The sequence below is a fragment of the Amphiura filiformis genome, chromosome 20, assembly GCF_039555335.1.
Source record: "Amphiura filiformis chromosome 20, Afil_fr2py, whole genome shotgun sequence".
NCBI lineage: Eukaryota > Metazoa > Echinodermata > Ophiuroidea > Amphilepidida > Amphiuridae > Amphiura > Amphiura filiformis.
In genome coordinates, this window is record NC_092647.1 from 62,846,514 (window position 1) to 62,872,088 (window position 25,575).

The window sequence follows — 25,575 nt, forward strand, 5'->3', positions numbered from 1 at the left end:
CATGTGGTTGTCGAAGCACATCACTTGCTAACAGGTAGCATGATCCTGATGATCAGTATTGCGTGTGGTATCTTTTTTGCGAGGAATACAACAGCAAATGTGTATCGCATACAATACCATGTAAAATGGTGGGGTGTAGTATTATGCCAATAGCAGCACAGATCTGCCTCAGATGATCGACATCCTTAACGCATATATGTTGGGTTGTCTTTCTTGATATTTCTCACCGTAGGGCAGTAACTTCTTACGATATGATACTTAATAGTTGATGCCAAAATGAAATACGAGCTACCACAGATGATGAGAAATATTTTAAGAGGGAGCTATGACACTTAGAGGTGTATGTTGAAAATTGGATGTGAGATGCGCAGATGCGATAAATGTACCTATTAAGAACAGCGAAAAAAGCAAGTACATAAATCTACATTAGCGCTTGAAGGGTAATAATGGCGTTATGTTGGATACAAAGATTGAAAAGTTCAATTGCACTGGACTCTTACATCCCATCAAGGGAGCATTAGCAACTTAAAATGACGTTTATGATTGACGGATCAATTTACATGTTGAGGTCAGTCTTCCCATATGAATACATAAAAAAGGCTCCTTAATAAAATTGGTTTAAAGAGAAATGATAAAGATGTCAGATGAAATGATTTCTTGCGGGATTGCTCGTCGTCTTGACATTTAAAATACAGCTTGTATTTACACAAAGTACACAAATTTATCTTTTGGTTTTCAAACCTACAGTAGTCCGCCATTTTGAAAGATAAATGTGTCGGTATAGTTGATAAGAAAGTCCACTTGTTAAAATAAAATATTTCGAATAACTATGTCTGTAAATTGCTTAGAAGCGTTTAGAAACTTATTAAGTAATTTTTCAACAACAGGTGTCAAATACTGCTCATTTTTCATCAGCCATATCTGTAGATTGCTTTAGTTTCAACGGCATGATATGGACGCCATATAAACTGGCCTCAAAAAGAAACTTATAATTTTTCACAAGGTCATATCTTAAAATCCTGTCCATAAAAATGAACAAAAAATGCACCTATACTTCAATACTCTACTCTAAACACTGATCAGTAAACCAAACAGTTGTCCAACTGACACAACAGCAAAATGCACTGACGTGGAACACCTTCCTGGACCACATTCACAGCCCAACAGATTTCTTTTGCTGGGTTCCAATTATTCACCTGTACATGAAAAAAAATTACACACAGGATAACTCCAATACTCTACTCTAAACACATGTCAGTAACCAAGCAGTTGTCCAACTGACACAACAGTAAAATGCACTGACAGGGAACAGCTTCCGGGGACACACGCATTCTGAATACGAGGAATGTCCTCCTGATATCAAATACTTGTGATTTTTTTAAAAATTTTTGCGATAAAATATAAACTTTATAGCAAATTATTAAAATTTGATATTTTTGATATTTAACAGTCCTCGAAGGAAACTTAATGATATGTACTTGAAGTGTATGCAGCTGGGAGGAAAAGCCGTCCATATTTGAAAATTTTGACCTTTCGAACTTGAAGATAAACATTAACTTTTTCCCCGAAAATTTCCTCTCTATACCCATGCTACCCAGGGGTGAAATGGGGAGCTGTTTAGGCATATTGTCTATTGAAAGCCGCCCAAATGTATGAACATGCCTTGGGCATTGTATGGCAGCTCACATTATTCTAACGATAGCGGAATAAATGTGTAAACGCTTTGGTACATGTGAAATGCGCTATAAAAATGTCAACATTTATTTATTTATTTATTTATTATAGGGGTGTAGGGATTTCAACTGGAATAGCCCAGTGGCTTTAAGCGTCTTGTATTGACTGTATGAGCAACGCTGGCCCGGATCTATGCTATGCCTGCTTCTCTCTCATCAACCTTGTAATGATGCGTCAACTTCGCTTCCTTGGACACATCCTGAGGATGTCAGTGGAGGGGCCCTGTAGAAGATATGCTCTTCATGTTCCATCATATGGCAAAATATAGACCAGAGTGACAAAAAGGACACGCAGTCTGACTTGTATATACAAAAGCTGTTGGGAGATACCAGCAACGAGTTACAAACAGATGCTATTGCCTCACTATACTGTGGATCGTGGTGCTTGGAGAAACGTTGTAGTCTCCTGCTCCGCAGTCGAATGATTGACCTATCGTAATCGCGTATATGGAATCTGGAAGGGTTACAGTTTCATACTTACATGTATGCACGTATACATGTACAGATTGATACAAGATATTTGATACCAGATATCTTGAGACCTTTTAAAAATGGAACTATAGATAGAAATATAAGCAGGTGTTGCGATATGAAACGAAAGAAACACCCAAGGAGAAACACCATACTTTATCACGCGGGCAGTGATGAAAGCAACGATGCCATGACGGGTAGAAATCCCACTACTAAAAAGTACTATTCCAGAAAAAAAAAATGTATCTCAAGATCAGATGGCGCAGGATTGCGCTGCTGTGGTCTTCACAACGTGTGCACTATGCATTCTGTGTGATGAAACATTCTTCACATCGCTTGTCCAAGATGTTGATGGACGTCCCCTTCCACGGCTCCCTGAAGAAAAATACCGTAAAACCCCGTCTACAAGCATATATGGGATTTTTTTTTATGAAAGCTTAACTAATACTAATTAGGCGTATAGAATCAGAATCAGATTTTATTGACATTCATCTTACAACAAGATATGGTCAAAACATATATAATAATACGATATATATAATACAAATAAAGTACAAGAACAATACAGTTTACAACTATAAAGAATATAATATAAATTAACTAGGCATAGGCCTATTATTTAAATCCGTTTTTCAAATGTAGTATAAATGAAATTGGCAACTGCATTGGTGGTGTCAAAATCATTGGCACCCAAGATAAGAAGAAACTTATCATTTTCAGTTGAATTGTTTGTAACAAAAATATCATCTATTAACGTCATAAATCTATTACGGATATCGTTATATAAGGAACATTTCATAATGAAATGAAATTCGTCCTCAATTTCATTGAGATTACAATATTTACAAATTCTCCGTTCTGGAGGCAATTTAGGTGAAACATATCTATCCATTTCAATCCTTAAGGGCTGGGGTATGAACGTTTGGACAGTATTTATTTTGGGACATTAGAGCACATCAGACATATCGAATTGCATTCTGAATACGAAGAATGTCATTCTGATATCAAATAATTTTGAATTTTTGAAATTCGCAATTTAATACACATTTTATGGCAAATCATTAAAAATTGATATTTTTGATATTTAACAGTACTTGAAGTAAACTTTATAAATCTGGTGATTTATACTTAAAGTGTATGTAGGTGGGTTGAAAAGCCGACGATCAATTGAAAATTTTGACCTTTCGTATTGAAGATATGGATTTTTTTTCCCAAAACACAAAAAACAATTAGGTCTTTTTGGAAAAAAAATCATTATCTTCAATATGAAAGGTCAAAATTTTCAATTGACCGTCGGCTTTTCCTCCCTGCTACATACACTTTAAGAATATATCATTAGATTTATATAATTTACTTCGAGGACTGTTAGATATCAAAATTCGAAAAATATCAAATTTTTATAATTTGTCATAAAATTTGTATTATATTGTGATTTTCAAAAATGAAAATTATTTGATATCAGAAAGACATTCTTCGTATTTAGAATACAATTCGATAGGTCTGAGGTGCTCTCATGTGCCACAAAAAATACTGTCGAAACGCAATAAACGCTCATTTTAGATCCCTTAATTTATGACAACTAATTCTAAGTTTACAAAAAGTAGATCTATGCCTACGTTTTAATAATGTAACATAATTTTCTAATGAAAATGAACGTTTGAATTGACAATAAGTTCGAAGTTTAGTCTGATGGTTTTTTACAACATTTAACCATGAATTATTATAAACAGTTTTTAGACTATCTACAATTAATGTGTTAAAATTAGCCTTATTAATCATGGTAGGTCTATTCCATATGTCATATTTATCAATCAGTTTCAATACATTCATAATGCCGGTGGACCAAGAAAAGGTGTTTAGTTTCCTGTTATCAATCAGAGCCTTTGTTACAAGAGAGGTTGAACCTAACATGCAGTTTAAATTAAGTTTCCACCAATATTTTATAGCTAAAGCAATCATAGTAATGATAATGGGGTAACTTCCCAATTCTCCACGTACAGCATTATTTGTAGCTTTCTTATGAACACCCAGTACTGTTTTACAAAATTTTATATGTACATTTTCGCCAGGAGGCTTATCACAAATATTTACAAAATTAGTATCATTAATGTTTTTACATAAATAAGGCACCCATATTTCACTGCTGTAACTTAAGATTGGTTGAATGAGAGTACGGAATAATGTAGAGCTGCACTATATAAGAGTTGCTATAAAGGTTTTCACGAACTTTAAAATATGCTTTTAAAGCTTTATCTTTCAGCCTAACCATAGCATTTTGAAATGAACCTGATGGTGTGAAAATAACACCCAAGTAGCAGTATTCATTAGTTATTTTAAGATCAGTATTGCCATAAGTAAATGTGAAGTTTCGAATGAGATGACCTTTTTATTAAAGATCATGACGTTAGACTTGTTAATATTTACAGAAAGCTTCCATTTTAAACAATAATTATTTAGATTATCAAGTGCTTGTTGGAGACCTTGAGCACTTTCAGAAAGAATGACAAGATCGTCAGCATACATTATACAAAATAGACGATACTTATCAAGCAATACTGGATCACATGAAGTGTCAAATATTTTTGGAATGTCACTGGTAAAAATATTAAAAAACATTGGGCTAAGAATACATCCCTGTTTGACTCCAACTGTTGTATAAAACGTGTCAGTTAACTTACTATCATATTTTATAGCAAAATTGACTGAAGAGTACATATCACGGATAATATTAATCAAGTGACCACCTATTCCAGCCTGCATCAGTTTATATAACAGTGCGCTCCTCCATACGGTGTCAAAGGCTTTTGAGAAGTCAATAAAACAAACAAAAAGTTTTGACTTTACTGAGTTCAAGCTTTGGTTCAAGTATTTGTCGATAAGAGATTTAAGAACGAGAATATGATCACTCGTACGGCTACCCTTTCTGAAACCAATTTGTTCAGGTGGAATGGTCTTGTATTTATCTGTAAATAAAACAAGACGATTATGTAAAACTAAGCAAACTATTTGCATAGATTCCTGGATCTGTTTTATCACCTTTTTAATCTCCATCTTGATGGAAATTGTGTTAAATAGTATGCATAAAGCAGGTGCAAGAATATGAATACCTTCTTTTAACATTTCGTTTCTCATACCATCAACTCCTGGTGCTTTGTTGTTCTTCAGTTTCAGACCTGCTTTAATGACTTCATCCGGAGTTATGTTAAAATTTAATTCATTATCCGAGAAGTCATAATGATCCCAGAGGCTGTTTAACGAGGCCTCAAAATCTTTATCACTGTGTACGATATTTCTGTTCATCAGTGTTGAGAAATGATCTAACCATTTTTTGGACTGATAGGATTAGTAGAATCAGTGTGAGAACTACTGCATAAATCATCATATAAGTTCCAAAATGTTTTAGGATTATTTTCCTGCATATTATCTAGCATATCAAAATGTTATCACGGAAACTCTGTTTTTCATATTAAGCAATTTCTTGTATTGCTTTTTCATATAACGGAACTTATGAATTAAAAACATGTTAGATGGTTGTTTCTTAATATTACGAGCCAAACTTTGCAGTTGACGAAATGATAGTTTACAATCCTTATCATACCATTTACCATCTTTGCGTTTACGACATTTATGTAATTTATCAGAAGAACACTTCTTGCCTTTTACTAAGCCCGCTGAATTGCCCATGTTTTCAATAAGATATCGTAAAAGTTATCTACGACTTTATTACTACGTAATTCTTCAGAAGTATCTGAAAAATTGTCAATTTGAACGTTTTGGGTGAATGACTTAACAAATGATTCAGCATCTGGGTTTCTAACAAAATCTCTCTATGCCTATAAAGCGTGAGTGTTCCATATAAACTGATCAGGAAGCACATGAAGAGGAGTTTTTTCCGCAAAAATATACTTGATACAATAGATTGGTTTTACAATAATACTTGTTTTTATATGCTTGAATCTGTAATTTATTTGTTCAAACTCCATAATGGCGCCTGGAATAATTTAGTTTTCATCAGAAGCACTTTATATGCTTGTAGACGGGGTTTTACGGTACACTACTTGTTTTTATGGATTAAAAATTGTATCTTGTTTTGCCAAATGAAACATAGCGCAATCCTAATCCTTAAATATAGTGAGATCTAACTGACAACAAAGGTCAAATTTGAATTGGCAAAAAACATGCGTTTCTATGGTGTTTTGCCTATGCTGTGACAATCGAGCCCAAAGACTTGTAGTACGACTAATTTCAGGTTATGCATTATGATTTTTGGAAAACATGTTTTCTAATATTTTCAGATTTATCAAAAGCATTCGATACTATAGACCACTCAATATTGCTTGATAAACTTTATCACACTGGTTTTAGAGGTATTACACACAAATGGTTTGAAGATTTACACACAAATGGTTTGAAGATTATTTGAGAAATACAAAACAATATGTTTATTATAATGGTGCTTCATCTCAACAGCAAAATCTTACATGCGGGGTGCCACATGGTCCAATACTGGGGCCACTGCTTTTTATCATAATACGTTGATGATATTCATTTAGTTACTGACTCACTTGATGTAATTTAATTTGCTGATGACACCAATTTATTTTACTCTCACAAATACTTTTTTATTGAGAAGGTCTTCAACAAAGAGCCTGTAAATGTGAATAAATGGTTCAAAGTAAACAAATTATCTGTTAATGCTAAAAAGACTAATTACCATGATTACATATACATGTTACTCGGTACCAAGAAGAACACGAAAATATAAACTTTATAGCAAATTATTAAAATTTGATATTTTTGATATTTAACAGTCCTCGAAGGAAACTTAATGATATGTACTTGAAGTGTATGCAGCTGGGAGGAAAAGCCGTCCATATTTGAAAATTTGGACCTTTCGAACTTGAAGATAAACATTAATTTTTTCCCCGAAAATTTCCTCTCTATACCCATGCTACCCAGGGGTGAAATGGGGAGCTGTTTAGGAGTATTGTCTATTGAAAACACTTTGATACATGTGACATGCGCTATAAAAATGTCAACATTTATTTATTTATTTATTTATTTATTATAGGGGTGTAGGGATTTCAACTGGAATAGCCCAGTGGCTTTAAGCGTCTTGTATTGACTGTATGAGCAACGCTGGCCCGGATCTATGCTATGCCTGCTTCTCTCTCATCAACCTTGTAATGATGCGTCAACTTCGCTTCCTTGGACACATCCTGAGGATGTCAATGGAGGGGCCCTGTATAAGATATGCTCTTCATGTTCCATCATATGGCAAAATATAGACCAGAGTGACAAAAAGGACACGCATTCTGACTTGTATATACAAAAACTGTTGGGAGATACCAGCAACGAGTTACAAACAGATGCTATTGCCTCACTATAGATGTGGATCGTGGTGCTTCGAGAAACGTTGTAGTCTCCTGCTCCGCAGTCGAATGATTGACCTATCGTAATCGCGTCGATGGCATCTGGAAGGGTTACAGTTTCATTACTTACATGTATGCACGTATACGTACTATACATGTACAGATTGATACCAGATATCTTGAGACCTTTAAAAAATGGAACTATAGATAGAAATATAAGCAGGTGTTGCGATATGAAACGAAAGAAACACCCAAGGAGAAACGCCATACTTTATCACGCGGGCAGTGATGAAAGCAAGGATGCAATGACGGGTATAAATCCCACTACTATTCCAGAAAAAAGATCTCTCTCTCTAGATCAGATGGCGCAGGATTGCGCTGCTGTGGTCTTCACAAGAGCCAAACGTGTGCTCTATGCATTCTGTGTGATGAAACATTCTTCACATCGTTTGTCCAAGATGTTGATGGACGTCCCCTTCCACGATGGCCTTCCACAGCTCCCTGAAGAAAAATACACTACTTATTTTTATGGATTAAAAATTGTATCTTGTTTTGCCAAATGAAACATAGTGCAATCCTAATCCTTAAATATAGTGAGATCTAACTGGCAACAAAGGTCAAATTTGAATTGGCAAATTTTTGGAAATAAGGGCAAAAAACATGCGTTTCTATGGTGTTTTGCCCATGCTGTGACAATCGAGCCCAAAGACTTGTAGTACGACTAATTTCAGGTTATGCATTATGATTTTTGGAAAACATATTTTCTAATATTTTTAGATTTATCAAAAGCATTCGATACTATAGACCACTCAATATTGCTTGATAAACTTTATCACACTGGTTTTAAAGGTATTACACACAAATGGTTTGAAGATTATTTGAGAAATACAAAACAATATGTGCAGTTAAGTCTAGCTACTCCTAATCGGAAGAGCGACGTGTAGGGTAAGAGAGTGGTAGACTCGGTGGGCGCCGTACCATTTATCAAAATACGTTAATGATATTCATTTAGTTACTGACTCACTTGATGTAATTTAATTTGCTGATGACACCAATTTATTTTACTCTCACAAATACTTTTTTATTGAGAAGGTCTTCAACAAAGAGCCTGTAAATGTGAATAAATGGTTCAAAGTAAACAAATTATCTGTTAATGCTAAAAAGACTAATTACATGTACATGTTACTCGGTACCAAGAAGAACACGAAACCTTAGTACAATTTGCAATTGTATCTTGATTCTGACAGGCACTCTTCAGTAAGAACACCGCTAGAAAAAGTACCAAGCACTAAGTTTCTTGGTCTGTAAATTGACCAGAATATCATTTGGAGAGAGCACATTGATAATATTGTTAAAACATGTTCAAGAAATGTCGCTATCATTAACAAATTAAAAAACTTCCTCCCACATGAGACATTGTATACCTGTTTAGTATTGTATATATCAATTACGGTATTTTAGCTTGGGGATGTGCGTGTACTGTTCATCTTATATAAATGATCACTTCGTAGTGCAAGTGATTATAGAAGTAGCACTAATCCCTTGCTAATCAGATACAATGCTTTACATGTCAGGGACATGTATACATTTGAACTTGGTATATTTATTTACAAACATGATAATGGACTGTTGTTACCAAATGTCTTTGATGATTTGTTTACAAAACAGTCTGAGATTTATGACTTAAACACCAGAAATAAATATCGTTTAGGGCTTCCTTTTATCAAAAGAGCTTTCTGCGAAAAATCTATTAAATATGCAGCTGCTCGTACTATTACTAATTTATGGAATAATGTTGATAACAACCTCAAAAACTCATCATCTATCAATCAATTCCGCCATGTATTTAAAAAGCATCTTATGCAAAGTTACTATTAAGTCTTATTGTTTCTTATGAAATGTATGACCACATTGGATATTTATAATTATATTATTTATTTGTATCGTGCACTTCCTAAGTTACTATTGTTTATTGTTATTATTTATATTTATTTAGGTTAATTCATATTAGGATATGGCAGCTTGTTGTTCGTTATATTCATTGAACTGACAATCTGCTGCCATGTCCATTGATGAATTAACCAAACAAGGGATCACATGCTTTCAGACCTCTTTTGCCCTTTCCTGTGATTCCTTCACTCTCACATATTGTATTTTATAAATTTTCTATTATTGTTATATGATGAGTGAAAAAATAAATGAATGAATGAATGAATGAATATCTTTTATAACCAATTATCAAAATGGACATTAAATATTATAATTATGAGCAAATTCATAGCCTTTACTCAAATTGTTGAAGTTTCCCTCAAATTGCGAAAATATAAATATGTTACTTTTATTGCCAGTTAGAATTAACCCAGTGGAAACTCATTATAACGAAGTTGTCAGGGACAGAGAAATTAGTTCTTTATATCCAAATTTCGTTATATCAGGGTTGTAAAAACAATAAATACATGTAACAAAAGAATTTTGTATCTATTGGTTCTGGAAAAATACTTCTTTATAACAGGGTTTTTCTTGTATCCGATTTCGTTATAACGAGGTTTTACTGGCAAAAGAGGATAATATTTTTTTCATCCAAAAAATTAGTGCTAAATATGTTTCTGGCTCAGAAGCTGTAATTCTTGATAGCTGCATAATCATGATAATCCCTGGCCTTGATACTCCGAGTTTACTTATGTGGAAAGTACACCGAAAATATCAAATACACATATTTATTTGGATACAAAAACAGAAGTCTGGTTACGTAACGAACTGCATGCAATATCCGGGGTTGGGGTGGGGGGGGTGGAGGGACTAGACTTCGGAAGCAGCGTTCAAAATAGGGTCGGTCCGACATCAATTTGAAACTAGGGTTTTTCTGTGAGACTGAAGGCCCAAAAGAAAAAAAGGGAGATGGACTGGGACAAAATTTGGGTCAAAATATGAATGTAGAAACATTTTTAATTTTGTGAATTTTAGATACAAAACGGGGTCATAGCGAGAGCATAGCAAAATATGTTCAAAATTCTTGACAAAATGGGGTCTCGTATAGTGACAAAACAAAAAAGGGGTTATTCGGTGAGAGGTAGTTAAAAATGGGGCCGCACATCCCGTCACTCATTATAGTGAATATAATAATACATGCGAGAAAAGCAAGCTGTAAAATGTGTGAGATATCACTCGATATATCATGATATAGCCTACATTTAAACACATTTCTCTGAACTGGACAGAGACAGATGTGAAATAATACCTTAGTCAAGTGAAAAAGCCGTAGTTCCTTGAAACACAGTTCGTAAACAAAATAAGCTATATCAAATGTGGAATGAATGTCTAAGACTTCTGTAATGTTTTGTGCGTGAGCACCTGATCAGGATTAATATGAGAATCCCTAGAACATCGCCACATCAAGCCTGACATCAAAACTTCCCCGGTGTTTTTTTTCTTGGAAATTGTCTTTTGTAGTTTAAAAATAACCTTAAAAACAATTCGACGAAAGGTTATTTTTCATATTCTTCTCAATCAGCCCTATTCAGGCTAAGTACCTTATAGTCTTGCTCATCTGTTATACATATAGTATACATGTACGTCGTACATAATCCTACTCCATGTGCTCGAGTCATTGGTTAAAATTCACAACACATCTGCACTTAAACCGCTCATCTGCGAGGTCCCTCAAGGATCCATCTTTGGACCTTGCTTTTCCTCATCATCCATGCACATTAACGATATCACAAAGAAAAGCAGAACGTTCTCATTATTTTTGCTCACGACACAAATCTCCTTACCAGACACCGGGACATTAACATGATTACCGCAACACTATGGTAACATGAAGCTGTACCAAACTAAACACCTGGTTTATGACTAACAAACTTTCTCTCAACATTAAAAGGGTCACAACATTATTTTAATGTTCCAACTGATAATGATCCCCTTGAACAAGCTCATGTACTCAATTTCTTGGCGTCGAATTAACTTGGTACTTCGCATCAATAACATACATTATAACTAAGTTTCCAGGCACATGCACTTTAATATGAACACACCTTTAAGCACTTCCTCCCATGCAGTCTCAACCATTTTTGTCAACACTGTTAGTTCACAAACATGGGTAAAGTGAAAAGGACGATATTAATATTATGGTTCACTGGTTACTTAAAAAACATGACAAGACACACTAGACTCTAGGACAAACATACATGTAGAAGTACTCCCCGTTCCAGAAAAATACAGCACTAATTCTTTAGTGAAACATTGCTTACTCCTAATCATTCATTTAGTACTACTGGAGATAAAAGAAAAAAAAATGGGGTTTTTTTTGTCATGCATTTTCGGCATGTTTTCTGATAATCGAGTCACAAAAATCAAAGACTTCATTCAAAATCTTGATTATATGTCGAAATTTTGCTCTAATTTTCACTTTTTTGTGTTACTTTAATTAAATGTTTGGTTATATAAATGAGACATGTCTTTTGCAAAAAGTAGAATGCACAAATTGAAAGTAGACTTCGTACAAGTCTTTAGACTTCATTGTCACAACATGTGAAAAACACCCCAAAATGCATGTATTTGGCCCTTAATTCTTAAATTTAACCATATAGTGAAATTTAACCTTTGTTGCCAGTTAGGACTAAATGAATGATTAGGATTGAGCTCTTATTCATTTGGAAGAAGTTGATAGTATTTTTCTAAAAATCCAAAAAAATTAAGTGCTGTATTTTTCTGGAATGGAGAGTTAGTAAATGGAGGAACTGAAGAAATAAGCTTGGTGACTGGATGAATAAGGGACCGTTCACAAACACTTGTTAGGGGGGCCTGATGCAAAAATATTTCATCGAGAATATATTTCGGGGCCCCCCTTTACAGACCTCAACAATTTCAGCCCCCCCCCCCTTTTTGACATGAAAATTATGGGTCAACTCCATAGAAAAGCATATAAACTCAATTTTCCCATGAAAATTTGTGGTCATTTTTTTTCAGCACCCCCCCTTAGGAGGGTCAAAAAATTCAGCCCCCCCCCCTTTTTTTGCATCAGGCCCCCGCTAACAAGTGTTTGTGAAGGTGCCGAAAAAAGAGAGGCTGTGGAGAAAGACACAAGTGAGAGGGAAAGGGGATCTATAGATGAGGGGAGACGAATGAGACAGGGAGGGGTGACGACTGAAAGATAAACACTTGACACATATACTTGTTGAACAAATTATTTTACAGAGCAGTACTGAAAGTGCATAAATATCACAATGTTAATGAATTCCATCTGAGCCAGACACATACCAGTACCAGTAGGTTTTCAATATATTCCCGCCTTGTCTTTCATGGTAAATTTCATATAATTTTACTTTTGTTTTTTGTTTTATAACGATTTCGGATAAAGATGATCGGTTTATGATCAAACGAATGATTAATGAGAGCTCATTAAAGCTATATGTCACATATGGTTATGTACATGTCAAATGAATTTCGAATTCTTTGCTAAATTCTGTGGCATCTGTTCATACACTCGGAAGGTTGGCAAAGACTCATTATCACTGTATGGAGAAGACGTATAACAGATATTCACAGCTTTTCGACGCCATGCAATAATGCGCGTACATTGCGCGATAAACATGATAAATCTTTTATACGTTAATTTTGCTTGGTCACATGATGGCATCTGTTCACATTTATGTATACTCGCAGATATACTCGGGAGGTTAGCAAAGATTATCCGTCACTGGAGTTTCAAAGGCATAACTAATAATATCCACAACTTTGCGACGCCATGCAATAATGAGCGTACATTGCGCGCTACATTAATGTTGCTTCATCACGTGATAAGATAATTTAACATTATACGCAACCGGCATATTTATGCACAGTGTGGCATATGTAGGCCTATAATGCACTGATACCATTAAAAATAATGTGCTTTCACGTGAAAACGACGCTACTTAGGGCCTAATGTAATAATTACCAACATATCTATATGGCAACACCAACAGGTACTATGCCTTGTACTTTGAACTTATTCAAGAAAGTACAGGCCTCCTAAATAAAAACAAAGTGTCTGAGATTTACTTATTATTTATTTAAATTAATATTTGAAAAAGGCTTAGAACTTTGAAACTATACATTATACAACTGACGTATACATGTATGTATATATGTAGTTAAAAAAACCCAATGCCTTTAATACTTTGGATCCAATTTACACATCCTCGTCTATCACTTTTGTACACAATTGCTCAATAAGGGTTAAAAGTTTTACATACTGTGTTTTTATGAGTTTTGTTTTTCTTGTGTATTTTATTGCGATTTATAGTTTAGTAAACTTACTATCCTCCCGTTGCCATGGATAATCCACTTAAGGCATTGTATTTATAATACCGAAACACGTATAGTGCAGTGGTACACTTACAGCTGAGACTAGAATTGCATACATTTTTGTAGGCCTACATGTAATATAGAACAGTAAAACGGACATGAATTTTTCACCTAAAAGGGTTTTGCATAAGTGAATTTTGCAAAGCAACATTGTTTTCAAGATGGGAAATGCAATGATCTTCAGACCCACTTTTGTCCCACATGTCTCTTGCCCATCACAGGATTATTTTGTTCCCTTGTCTCTTCTCCGATTTTACCCTGGTGATCGCACTTGACTGTCAGCAGTGGGCTTGTGATAATTGTGACAATTATTATGTTAATTCTGACATTTGTTATTATTTCATGTATCATTGAAGTTGTGAAATAAATGTTTCTTATTTATAGGATCTTTGATTGAATAATATTTTGAAAATTTTTTGAAAATAAACTGTATGGAGGTTAAATTACCCTTTGCCATTTGCGATTATTGTGGCTTATAAATAGAATATTACACTATTGCGTTATAACATGGGAGGCCGGCCGGTTTCATATATTTGACCAAACTTGGAAAATTAATGACATTGACGTTATTAAAAGCCATTCTTTCTATCGTGTTATATATTAACAACCAAATTATTGATTGCCGTGATTGGAAAACAAGTCGATAACATAATAATAATATCATATGGATTAATGGAACCTCATTAAATTATTAATTTCACGTTCTGGTAGTTCCGGACAAATAGCCATAGGTATACATGTTGACCTGAATTATGAAACGCTGCATTTAATTATGCAACGCGGCATTGTTTATGGCATAGTAAATCTAAAGAAGTACTTAACTATTTGCCTTGCATCTTAGTGTTAATAGAAATAACAAATGTTAGACGAGATAGAACATAATTAATGAATGCTTATGGTCTGGATCAATAATGTAGGTAACCATGGTAACCCGACACGCAAATAATTTATCTCATTATATCGCATGTTCTGACTTGATTATATCATTAATTAAAAAGAAATTACAAATAAATTAAACGATTTAATACCGATTCTAATTTGTTAATTTGGACGTCGTATTAATTATCTATTCTCTGTTTATTCATCTCCTCTGATCTCTTAAAAGCCTCTTACTTGGACTTCAAGCATTGCAATCCATCATGACACTATAAGATATACCATCAGTATATAATTGATAATGCATGAGTATGACACATTAAAATTCAATATAATCATAACATCCAAATAATTCGTGGATTAATTGTATAGAGTAAGTCATAAACTATATACATTCTGGATATTTCAAAGAGTATTCAATGTTGCATTTGGAAGAGGTATGCTTTTCTTGATGGGTAGGCCTACCAATATTTTGATACAGTCTGTACATACAGAATGCCCTTTGAAACTCATATAAACAAGGTCAATGTTTAGGCTATGATTTAGGTTTAATGAATTGTGCATCTTTACTTGCCTTAGGTGGGTCGGAGGGCGCATATGACCTATCGGTGTAAGGTGTTTGCACTCAAATATTGAGACAAATAAAGCGGACACACAAGAGGAATGATATGGATTCCATTAAAGGATATCCCAAGGCTTGATAAAGGGGAGTCATTCCGCCCTATGCGCATGGTGTTTCTATGGGTTGTGGGGCGGGGGGAGGGGGCACTCCTACTTTGGAGGTGATGCGTATGTAGGGCCGTTAAGATCCCCTTTTCAGTACCGTTGTCACCCAAAGATCCCATATTTTTATGATCACATATACTCTGTCACCCAAAGACCCCTTATTTTTCCTTTCGATCTGTCACCCAAAGACCCTTATATATATCCATTTGAACAGCAACGAGTCATATCTCTGATTTTGTTACTTCTTTTGATTAACAAAGCCATTTGAAACCGGGGCCTGATGCAAAAATATTTCATCGAGAATATATTTCGGGGCCCCCCTTTACAGACCTCAACAATTTCAGCCCCCCCTTTTTGACATGAAAATTATGGGTCAACTCCATAGAAAAGCATATAAACTCAATTTTTTTTTTCAGCTCCCACCCCCCTTAAGGAGGGTCAAAACGTTAAAGCCCCCCCCTTTTTTTGCATCAGGCCCCGCTAACAAGTGTTTGTGAAGGTGCCGAAAAAAGAGAGGCTGTGGAGAAAGACACAAGTGAGAGGGAAAGGGGATCTATAGATGAGGGGAGACGAATGAGACAGGGAGGGGTGACGACTGAAAGATAAACACTTGACACATATACTTGTTGAACAAATTATTTTACAGAGCAGTACTGAAAGTGCATAAATATCACAATGTTAATGAATTCCATCTGAGCCAGACACATACCAGTACCAGTAGGTTTTCAATATATTCCCGCCTTGTCTTTCATGGTAAATTTCATATAATTTTACTTTTGTTTTTTGTTTTATAACGATTTCGGATAAAGATGATCGGTTTATGATCAAACGAATGATTAATGAGAGCTCATTAAAGCTATATGTCACATATGGTTATGTACATGTCAAATGAATTTCGAATTCTTTGCTAAATTCTGTGGCATCTGTTCATACACTCGGAAGGTTGGCAAAGACTCATTATCACTGTATGGAGAAGACGTATAACAGATATTCACAGCTTTTCGACGCCATGCAATAATGCGCGTACATTGCGCGATAAACATGATAAATCTTTTATACGTTAATTTTGCTTGGTCACATGATGGCATCTGTTCACATTTATGTATACTCGCAGATATACTCGGGAGGTTAGCAAAGATTATCCGTCACTGGAGTTTCAAAGGCATAACTAATAATATCCACAACTTTGCGACGCCATGCAATAATGAGCGTACATTGCGCGCTACATTAATGTTGCTTCATCACGTGATAAGATAATTTAACATTATACGCAACCGGCATATTTATGCACAGTGTGGCATATGTAGGCCTATAATGCACTGATACCATTAAAAATAATGTGCTTTCACGTGAAAACGACGCTACTTAGGGCCTAATGTAATAATTACCAACATATCTATATGGCAACACCAACAGGTACTATGCCTTGTACTTTGAACTTATTCAAGAAAGTACAGGCCTCCTAAATAAAAACAAAGTGTCTGAGATTTACTTATTATTTATTTAAATTAATATTTGAAAAAGGCTTAGAACTTTGAAACTATACATTATACAACTGACGTATACATGTATGTATATATGTAGTTAAAAAAACCCAATGCCTTTAATACTTTGGATCCAATTTACACATCCTCGTCTATCACTTTTGTACACAATTGCTCAATAAGGGTTAAAAGTTTTACATACTGTGTTTTTTATGAGTTTTGTTTTTCTTGTGTATTTTATTGCGATTTATAGTTTAGTAAACTTACTATCCTCCCGTTGCCATGGATAATCCACTTAAGGCATTGTATTTATAATACCGAAACACGTATAGTGCAGTGGTACACTTACAGCTGAGACTAGAATTGCATACATTTTTGTAGGCCTACATGTAATATAGAACAGTAAAACGGACATGAATTTTTCACCTAAAAGGGTTTTGCATAAGTGAATTTTGCAAAGCAACATTGTTTTCAAGATGGGAAATGCAATGATCTTCAGACCCACTTTTGTCCCACATGTCTCTTGCCCATCACAGGATTATTTTGTTCCCTTGTCTCTTCTCCGATTTTACCCTGGTGATCGCACTTGACTGTCAGCAGTGGGCTTGTGATAATTGTGACAATTATTATGTTAATTCTGACATTTGTTATTATTTCATGTATCATTGAAGTTGTGAAATAAATGTTTCTTATTTATAGGATCTTTGATTGAATAATATTTTGAAAATTTTTTGAAAATAAACTGTATGGAGGTTAAATTACCCTTTGCCATTTGCGATTATTGTGGCTTATAAATAGAATATTACACTATTGCGTTATAACATGGGAGGCCGGCCGGTTTCATATATTTGACCAAACTTGGAAAATTAATGACATTGACGTTATTAAAAGCCATTCTTTCTATCGTGTTATATATTAACAACCAAATTATTGATTGCCGTGATTGGAAAACAAGTCGATAACATAATAATAATATCATATGGATTAATGGAACCTCATTAAATTATTAATTTCACGTTCTGGTAGTTCCGGACAAATAGCCATAGGTATACATGTTGACCTGAATTATGAAACGCTGCATTTAATTATGCAACGCGGCATTGTTTATGGCATAGTAAATCTAAAGAAGTACTTAACTATTTGCCTTGCATCTTAGTGTTAATAGAAATAACAAATGTTAGACGAGATAGAACATAATTAATGAATGCTTATGGTCTGGATCAATAATGTAGGTAACCATGGTAACCCGACACGCAAATAATTTATCTCATTATATCGCATGTTCTGACTTGATTATATCATTAATTAAAAAGAAATTACAAATAAATTAAACGATTTAATACCGATTCTAATTTGTTAATTTGGACGTCGTATTAATTATCTATTCTCTGTTTATTCATCTCCTCTGATCTCTTAAAAGCCTCTTACTTGGACTTCAAGCATTGCAATCCATCATGACACTATAAGATATACCATCAGTATATAATTGATAATGCATGAGTATGACACATTAAAATTCAATATAATCATAACATCCAAATAATTCGTGGATTAATTGTATAGAGTAAGTCATAAACTATATACATTCTGGATATTTCAAGGAGTATTCAATGTTGCATTTGGAAGAGGTATGCTTTTCTTGATGGGTAGGCCTACCAATATTTTGATACAGTCTGTACATACAGAATGCCCTTTGAAACTCATATAAACAAGGTCAATGTTTAGGCTATGATTTAGGTTTAATGAATTGTGCATCTTTACTTGCCTTAGGTGGGTCGGAGGGGAGCATATGACCTAGCGGTGTAAGGTGTTTGCACTCAAATATTGAGACAAATAAAGCGGACACACAAGAGGAATGATATGGATTCCATTAAAGGATATCCCAAGGCTTGATAAAGGGGAGTCATTCCGCCCTATGCGCATGGTGTTTCTATGGGTTGTGGGGCGGGGGAGGGGGCACTCCTACTTTGGAGGTGATGCGTATGTAGGGCCGTTAAGATCCCCCTTTTCAGTACCGTTGTCACCCAAAGATCCCATATTTTTATGATCACATATACTCTGTCACCCAAAGACCCCTTATTTTTCCTTTCGATCTGTCACCCAAAGACCCTTATATATATCCATTTGAACAGCAACGAGTCATATCTCTGATTTTGTTACTTCTTTTGATTAACAAAGCCATTTGAAACCATTTAGAACTATAGAAATTCGATTTTCGAGGCTCTCACCCAAAGACCCAATTAAAAAAAGTTCAATTCTTATCCCCGGTTCTTATCCAATGCCCCTCCCCCCCCCCCTCAAGTTCCTGGTCACATTGCGTGGCTACTGGTATAACCGTGTCAGTATGGAGCGATTGGTACGGATGTGTGCAACTAGTGGTGGATGTGAGACATCGTTATTTAGTACCCAATGACCCCATATTTTGTACATTTTGCTTTCACCGAATGCCAAAAATTATGCTCTCACTCTAAGTCTCACCCAATGACCCCATATTTTTTTATATTTTGCTCTCACCGAATGCCCCTTATTGTGAAAATGCCAGCCTATACACCTATATCCATTTTATTGAAGTCCCCTTCGGGGAGGAGGGCGCCCAACTCTTTCGTTTCAAGAACCGCAAGACTCTTCAAATGCGATCATTGGTTTCCTTGACTCATTTTCTTAAAGTATAAGATCATTGTATAAGTGCATTTTGGCTCCTGTCATTCCAGTCACACGCCTTCACGTACATCTGCCGTGATATGTTAACCATGACAAATGAGAATTAACACAAATCATTATCTGAATGTCAGTCTTAACATTCATCTTTCGCTGACAAAATGACAATTATGACAAGAATGAATAACGAAATAAATATTACTTGCCAAACGTAATAGCTTTACGATACGAATAAGTACTTCATCACATTGTGATAACAAATTACCACAGTCGGGTCCACAATTACCCGTGTCACTAAATATTTCGCGATCAGAGGGAAGGTGCAGTCTTAGTACTTCCGTCTGCCTCTTCCCTCTGATCGCGAAATATTTTAGTAATAAGTAACCGCTGACAGCCTGATGATTCGCTGAGTATACAACTCGAGAAGACAACATTTTGGTTTTTAAGTTAATAATCTTAAAAACCAAAATGTTATAACCATGACGATGAGTCCTCAATAAAGTTGTTTTTAAAATTGAAAAAAAGTTCTTAATTGAGGATTCATCAGGATGATAGGGATCAGAGACTGATCTTAAGTTAAACAGTGTTTCAAGCATTTACCCTTTCTGTGCTCTAAGCAGTCGTTATGATATGCTTTCCTTTTACTGTCTTTGTGATTTACCATCATTTTCACACCAAATACTTTGAAGCCTTGAAGGACATGTCAAGACTCTTCAGGTATGAATGCATTGCATGTATAAATATATTCGCACAAAGTAAAAGTATAGAGTAAAGTACCATCACTAACTGGTCTCGCTTAATTAATTTCCCTGAAAACAAGTATAGTTCAATTATAACTCAAATGCATGACCACGACTGCTCATCAATAAAATGCATGTTTGATAAAGGCGTTATTTTACCATGCTGCATGCTTACCAGTGCACAAATCAATTGCTCGATCTGATTTTCGCTTCTTTTCACCTTTCACCCTTAACACCCACTCTCCCCCCCTCTTCTCTCTCTCTCTCTCTCTCTCTCTCTCTCTCCCATCTCTCTCTCCGAATCTCTCTCTCCCCCTCTTTCTTTTCGTATTACCGTCAAAGCATGAGCCAGAAGAATGACCTATCAGATGAACTTGATATTTTTTCCTCTCTCATATTGTGTAGAATTAGACTATTATCGTGAAGAGAATTACAGTTACTTCTGAAATTTTGCCTATTTGAGTATTTTCATTCTTTTTCTCTCCATCTCATGCATCCTCCCCATTCCCCCTCTATTTTCCCTATCCCCTTATCGCTTTCCCTCACCCTCTCTCTCTTTCTTCGTTATACATGCCATTTGAGCCGTGCATTTTGTTCCATTGCACGGTATTTCGCCTCGTGAAATGGAAAATTAAAAATTTGACCTCATCATATTTTTCACTATCGCTCTCTAGCCTTAAGCAGTCAATAGCCTATTTATACCCAGAGTTTCAAACGCATTTTTCATTTGTCTTTATTTTTGAATAATTATTATGCCCTGTCGATCACATTTTCGCACTCTTTACGATGATCCTTTGCAATAAGACAACTCATCCAGAAATTAAACATTTCTGAGATGTCACTCCAGACAAATATCACAATGGTCAGCGGCAAAGTTCCTTACAGTCACAATATCTACAAAATGTTTGTAGTCTTGTCAAATGAAATGTTGAAACTCATATTAAATAATAAATAATAAATATAATACTTTCCGCGGTCGAGTGAAATCTGGTCATTGTATGCTTTACATTTACATGTATAATGGGCCTTCGAGGCTTCTTAACTTCCGAGTCGTTGTATTATTCGGAGAAATTGCACTTTGTCAATCATACTGCTATGCATTATATTTATGACCCAAGGGACGAATCATTTGATTTTCAGGGGGGTGGGAGTTTGGGTCGGGCGGAATTGGTTTTGGCCGCCGAATTAGGTAAATATTTTTTACTCATCAGTGGGGTGACAAATAAAATCGTTTCACTAGCCAAAAAAATCCATGCCCCCTGGAAATCAAATGGCGTGCCCCTAAATATCTATGACCTAAATACCTCCTATAATTACAAAATATAAGATATAACAAAGTCTTGCCTATAGCCCAGATGTCTCGTCAGGAGAAAAAATCTAATAAACAATGGATGCTTATCATTCAAAACCAATTGTAATTCGAACACACAATTTCAAGAGAGTGAGACTCGAGAGAGAAGGGGGGGGGGGTGTGAAAGATATATACAAAACCTTTACTTTACAAACAGTAAACTGCAGCTTACTGCTTGAAACCACATTTTTGTTTCATTTTGTTTAAAAAGGTAGCAATTATATGCAAATAACGGAAGTAGACCATTTGACGTTCTTTCGTTTGGATGTGTGCAGGGGGGGCGGGGAGGGGGGGGGGGGCTTGAGAAGTCTAGCCACAAATGTGCTGACCGATATAGTTTCACTGTCATGTGCAAATTCGAAGCTAGAGTTCTCGAGTAAGTTGTGTGCTGTGTGCATGTGATTTTAACAGTGAAAATAACTTACTTCTTGCAACTGGTTCTACTTTTTCAAGTAACTGCTTGGTACTGTCTTCAGTCAATTGATCAAATCCCTCAACTTCATGAGCTATTTCATGCTCATGAAATGTCCACGAAACACCACCCATGCAGAAGAAGCAGTCTTTAATCTCACCATCAATCGGTTCATCCACTAGTAATATAGTAGTATTCCAGTTTTGTCTTTCAAAAAATTCCACCAAAGAGTAGGCAAATTTATCGTAAGAACCTTGCATTCTGGTAATAGTATTGAAATAATCTTTGGAAAACCCTTGAGCTAAAGCACCTGCGGTGATAAGAGGTACGTCCCAGTAGTCACAAAATCTTGCAGTAGGTGCTACGGCATATTCACAAGCTGGGCCAAGGAATACATCACATTCGTACTTGTATTTCATATGTACTGATAGAATCATTGACATTTGGTTGGAACATCTTGTGTCTAATGCTAGATATGACACATTGTGTTTCGGTAGTATTGTTTCTTGAACTTTTCCTAACGCTATATCAATCCCTGGTTGTACCATCTGTGTGAAGTAAGGCCAATGCCGCATTCCAGGTTGATATTCTGGTAACATTACACCCAAACGGAGTTGCTCTTGTTCTTGACTTAACACAGTTGATGTAGAATACAAAATGATAAACACTACGCTCCAAAACATACTATTAATACAAAATAACGATGTCTCACATCCACCACTAGTTGCACACATCCGTACCAATCGCTCCATGCTGACACGGTTATACCAGTAGCAACGCAATGTGACCAGGAAGTAACATAGTACACAAGAACTATTCCAGAGAAATTACTTTGGTGCACTAGCTATAACTTCCGAATACTATATAAAAATCAAGGCACGATATTGACGAGTAGATGCTTAAAAAAGTAACCGTTGTTGTCTTACTTGAAAGTTGAAACCAAAGAAGTCATGGATGAACTGGTTAGTAATATGTAGATAATGTTGACCAGTGCTGCACTATAATAACATAACGTGGTTTATCTCCATTGATTGCACACGGTATGTGTGTATACCTATTTACATGTCCTTGGGGTGCTAAATGATGGTGTTATTCGCACATACACTGCTAATATCCCGATAAACCTGCTCTGTTTCTGTCGTTTTATTCAATATTTTCCATTCACGTTGAACTCCCGTATTAAAACATGACACGGAACACATGTATAACGCAATATCACCACACAGCGAAACGCTTCGGTCGTATTGATTTACTTCCAATTCATCGGATATCGACTTCGAAGGTCTACGATCGGACTGAATAGTCTACCACCTTGTTCACTTCATGGCATGTTGACAGACAGTATTATTTATATCACAGATTGGAAATTACATGGTTCGGAACACATGAAGTGAATAATTGCGTACTCATCCAATGTTACGTAAGTCTGTATAACCCATGCATACTGTAGCCACGACGGTGCACCGCGCGTGTCATATCGCTTTATCAATACACAATTACCGTATGTATGACGATCAACTGATTTACTAATGAAGATGATCTTGACGACGGAATTATCCAGCCTTTTATCAATTAGTAGCTAACTAGGTAATGATGCGACTGATGTGATATCCTTAACTCCGGCGGTCTACATGCCTGCACACTCAATACGCACAGTGACACTTGTCTGACACAAGTAAAACACAAATACCAGTATAAATTCTGATTACTTTGGTGGAGTTGATCATCATATAAGTGAACTTCTGTTTTGTTTCATTTCATTAATTCCACCGCGGGTCACACGTGCTATGTTGACATAAAAATATTAGTACACACACGAAGAAACGCAATCAATTGAATACTACGAGTAACTTAAGGGAGCTAGAAATCTATAAAAAATGGTTGAAAAATGCGCAGACGCACAACTAACTTGCTGATTTCTTGCAAGAAAAAATAATACTTATAATCATGAAAATAATGATGAGTGGACACACATCAGTTTGCATAACAGGTCAGATAATATTAAGGTAAAGGTAGTGAAATTCGACTCTTTTATTTTCCGTTTCCCGAGTTTCCCCTGCGGATCAAAGTTTTCCTCTTTGTCAAAATTGTCATTATTTTGATAACAAATTAATTTCCTGAAAAATCTCAAGAAACATCCAGAAGTAATCAACAACTCGAAATGTCAGCCCGGTAAATCTGATCAATTTTAAAGAGCTATTCAGAGAACAGGGTGATGGTTCATACAAAATAGTCTGGTTGATTATTATAGTTAATAATGACAAATTTGCAAATCCCTCGACCCTACCCGTGATTTTCTTATTTATATCGCGTTTCATTTTTAATATATTTGAGAGAAAACAAAAATCAAATCACGTATATAAAATAATCAACTGTTAGAGGTCAGAGTCTGGTAGTCATCAAAACGCCTTTGTGATGGGTGTTGAATGTGTAACACTAGGATCCACAACATGTTAATCTATCAGGGCACAGTTCTTTAACCCCAATACATTTGACATTCATTGAATGACCTTAGAAAATTTGGGTACAAAAAAACTCTTACTCTGCAACTTGAAGTCAAATTTTGCACTATGAGTGTTTAATTGAGGTTATTGAACTAGGCCTATGCCATTGGGATGAGGCCATTGTGGGACATAGTGTAAGGAAATAGCCATCTCCAGGTATAAAGCTATGCTGACTATGCACTTATATTCAGCCCTTTCTTCTCTGGTTCAATATAAAATTGTGCATGGTCTTCACGTCATTTTCCAAACTCATTGAGAGGCAACTTTACACTTTCATCATTTTTAATTGATTGGTGTGCAGTTTGTATATCAGTATCAGGGCCAGTTGTCTGGGGAGGGGGGGGGGAGTATTTTTTGTCTCCGCATTACCATGCGTACTGTGACAATTGCGCGCAAAGCGAGCGAATATTATAATGTGACGCTATTTTATCCTCAAATGAGAATTTTTTTTGAAATTCATTATTTTTTTCGTGTCGTGCTGTGAGGGGCGGTTGTTTTTGCTCAGGTGGTGCAATAAAACTTTTCCAAAATAAAAACTACAAAACCCCTTCAAATCTAATGGTGCGTCTCTAAAATTTGCGAGTTCTCAATATTCATGTGACAGGCCTATGTGGGTATAGAAACTCAAGAATGACAATCCAAGGATGGAGACTAAATTTGAGTAAACCAATTATAAGAGCCATCATCTAGGTCTATCGTCATAGTGGTTATCCCATGTAACACTATGTAGAATGGCACCGCGTTTTAATATTGCAGTCAATAAATAATAACAATAATAATAGTAATAATATAAATTAACTGGACTAATAGTATTATTGGCTATATTTGAAATGCACGAGGGTATATGAAAATTCATTCAAATATTAAAGCGCAAACATAATCTTTGTTTATACTTGGTAT

The 25,575-nt window shown here is 35.4% G+C and overlaps 1 protein-coding gene across 1 annotated transcript in view; it reads right to left on the reverse strand.

Annotated features, from left to right (window-relative positions):
- The window catches only part of LOC140142434 (atrial natriuretic peptide receptor 3-like), a 284,458-nt gene extending 260,602 nt beyond the window's left edge, over positions 1 to 23,856 (reverse strand). The window contains exon 1 of the mRNA XM_072164404.1: positions 22,185 to 23,856. Coding sequence (XP_072020505.1) covers positions 22,185 to 22,923 — 739 coding nt within the window. The 5' untranslated portion in view covers positions 22,924 to 23,856. The remainder of the gene's footprint in view (positions 1 to 22,184) is intronic.
- Between the last annotated feature and the right edge of the window lie 1,719 nt (positions 23,857 to 25,575).